Source organism: Mycetomoellerius zeteki, unplaced genomic scaffold (genome assembly GCF_001594055.1).
Source record: "Mycetomoellerius zeteki isolate Tzet28-1 unplaced genomic scaffold, Tzet1.0 C4272352, whole genome shotgun sequence".
NCBI lineage: Eukaryota > Metazoa > Arthropoda > Insecta > Hymenoptera > Formicidae > Mycetomoellerius > Mycetomoellerius zeteki.
Genome location: NW_017255135.1, coordinates 1 through 498, shown reverse-complemented (window position 1 = coordinate 498; position 498 = coordinate 1). Strand labels below are relative to the sequence as shown.

The 498-nt window shown below is 33.5% G+C and overlaps 1 protein-coding gene across 1 annotated transcript; it reads left to right on the top strand.

Annotated features, from left to right (window-relative positions):
• Positions 1-45: 45 nt before the first annotated feature.
• On the top strand, positions 46-494 carry LOC108726890 (putative nuclease HARBI1; the record flags this gene model as incomplete). Its single annotated transcript, XM_018455092.1, has 2 exons — positions 46-360; positions 442-494. Coding segments are annotated over 2 exons (368 nt in total), but the record flags the coding sequence as incomplete, so codon positions are not given.
• Positions 495-498: the final 4 nt, after the last annotated feature.

Below are 498 nucleotides of genomic sequence, written 5' to 3'. Positions count from 1 at the left end.
TGCTTTACAGATATCTTGCTCATGGTTCTAGTTTGCGAATTCAAGCATGGGATTTTCGTATTGGACGTTCAACTATTTATAAAATAGTTCCTGAAGTTTGTAATGCCATTTGGCAAGCTCTTCAGCCAATTTATTTACCAGCAATGAAGAAAAATCAATGGGAACGTGTAGCTAAGGAATTTCAAGAGAAGTGGCAGTTTCCAAATTTACTTGGTGCTATCGACGGTAAACATATTCGGATTAAAGCACCCATAAATTCTGGATCCTTATACTTTAATTACAAGAAATATTTCAGTATAGTCCTTCTCGCTACTTGTGATGCCAAATATCGTTTCACATGGGTGGATATTGGACAATATGGTAAGAAAATATAAAATACATATTTAATTCAGTTTTTTTATTACTTTTTATGTAAACTACAATTGCATACATCATCTTAAGGTTCAATCAGTGATGGAGGTATATGGAATAACACGGATTTTGCCAAAGCTTTTGAAG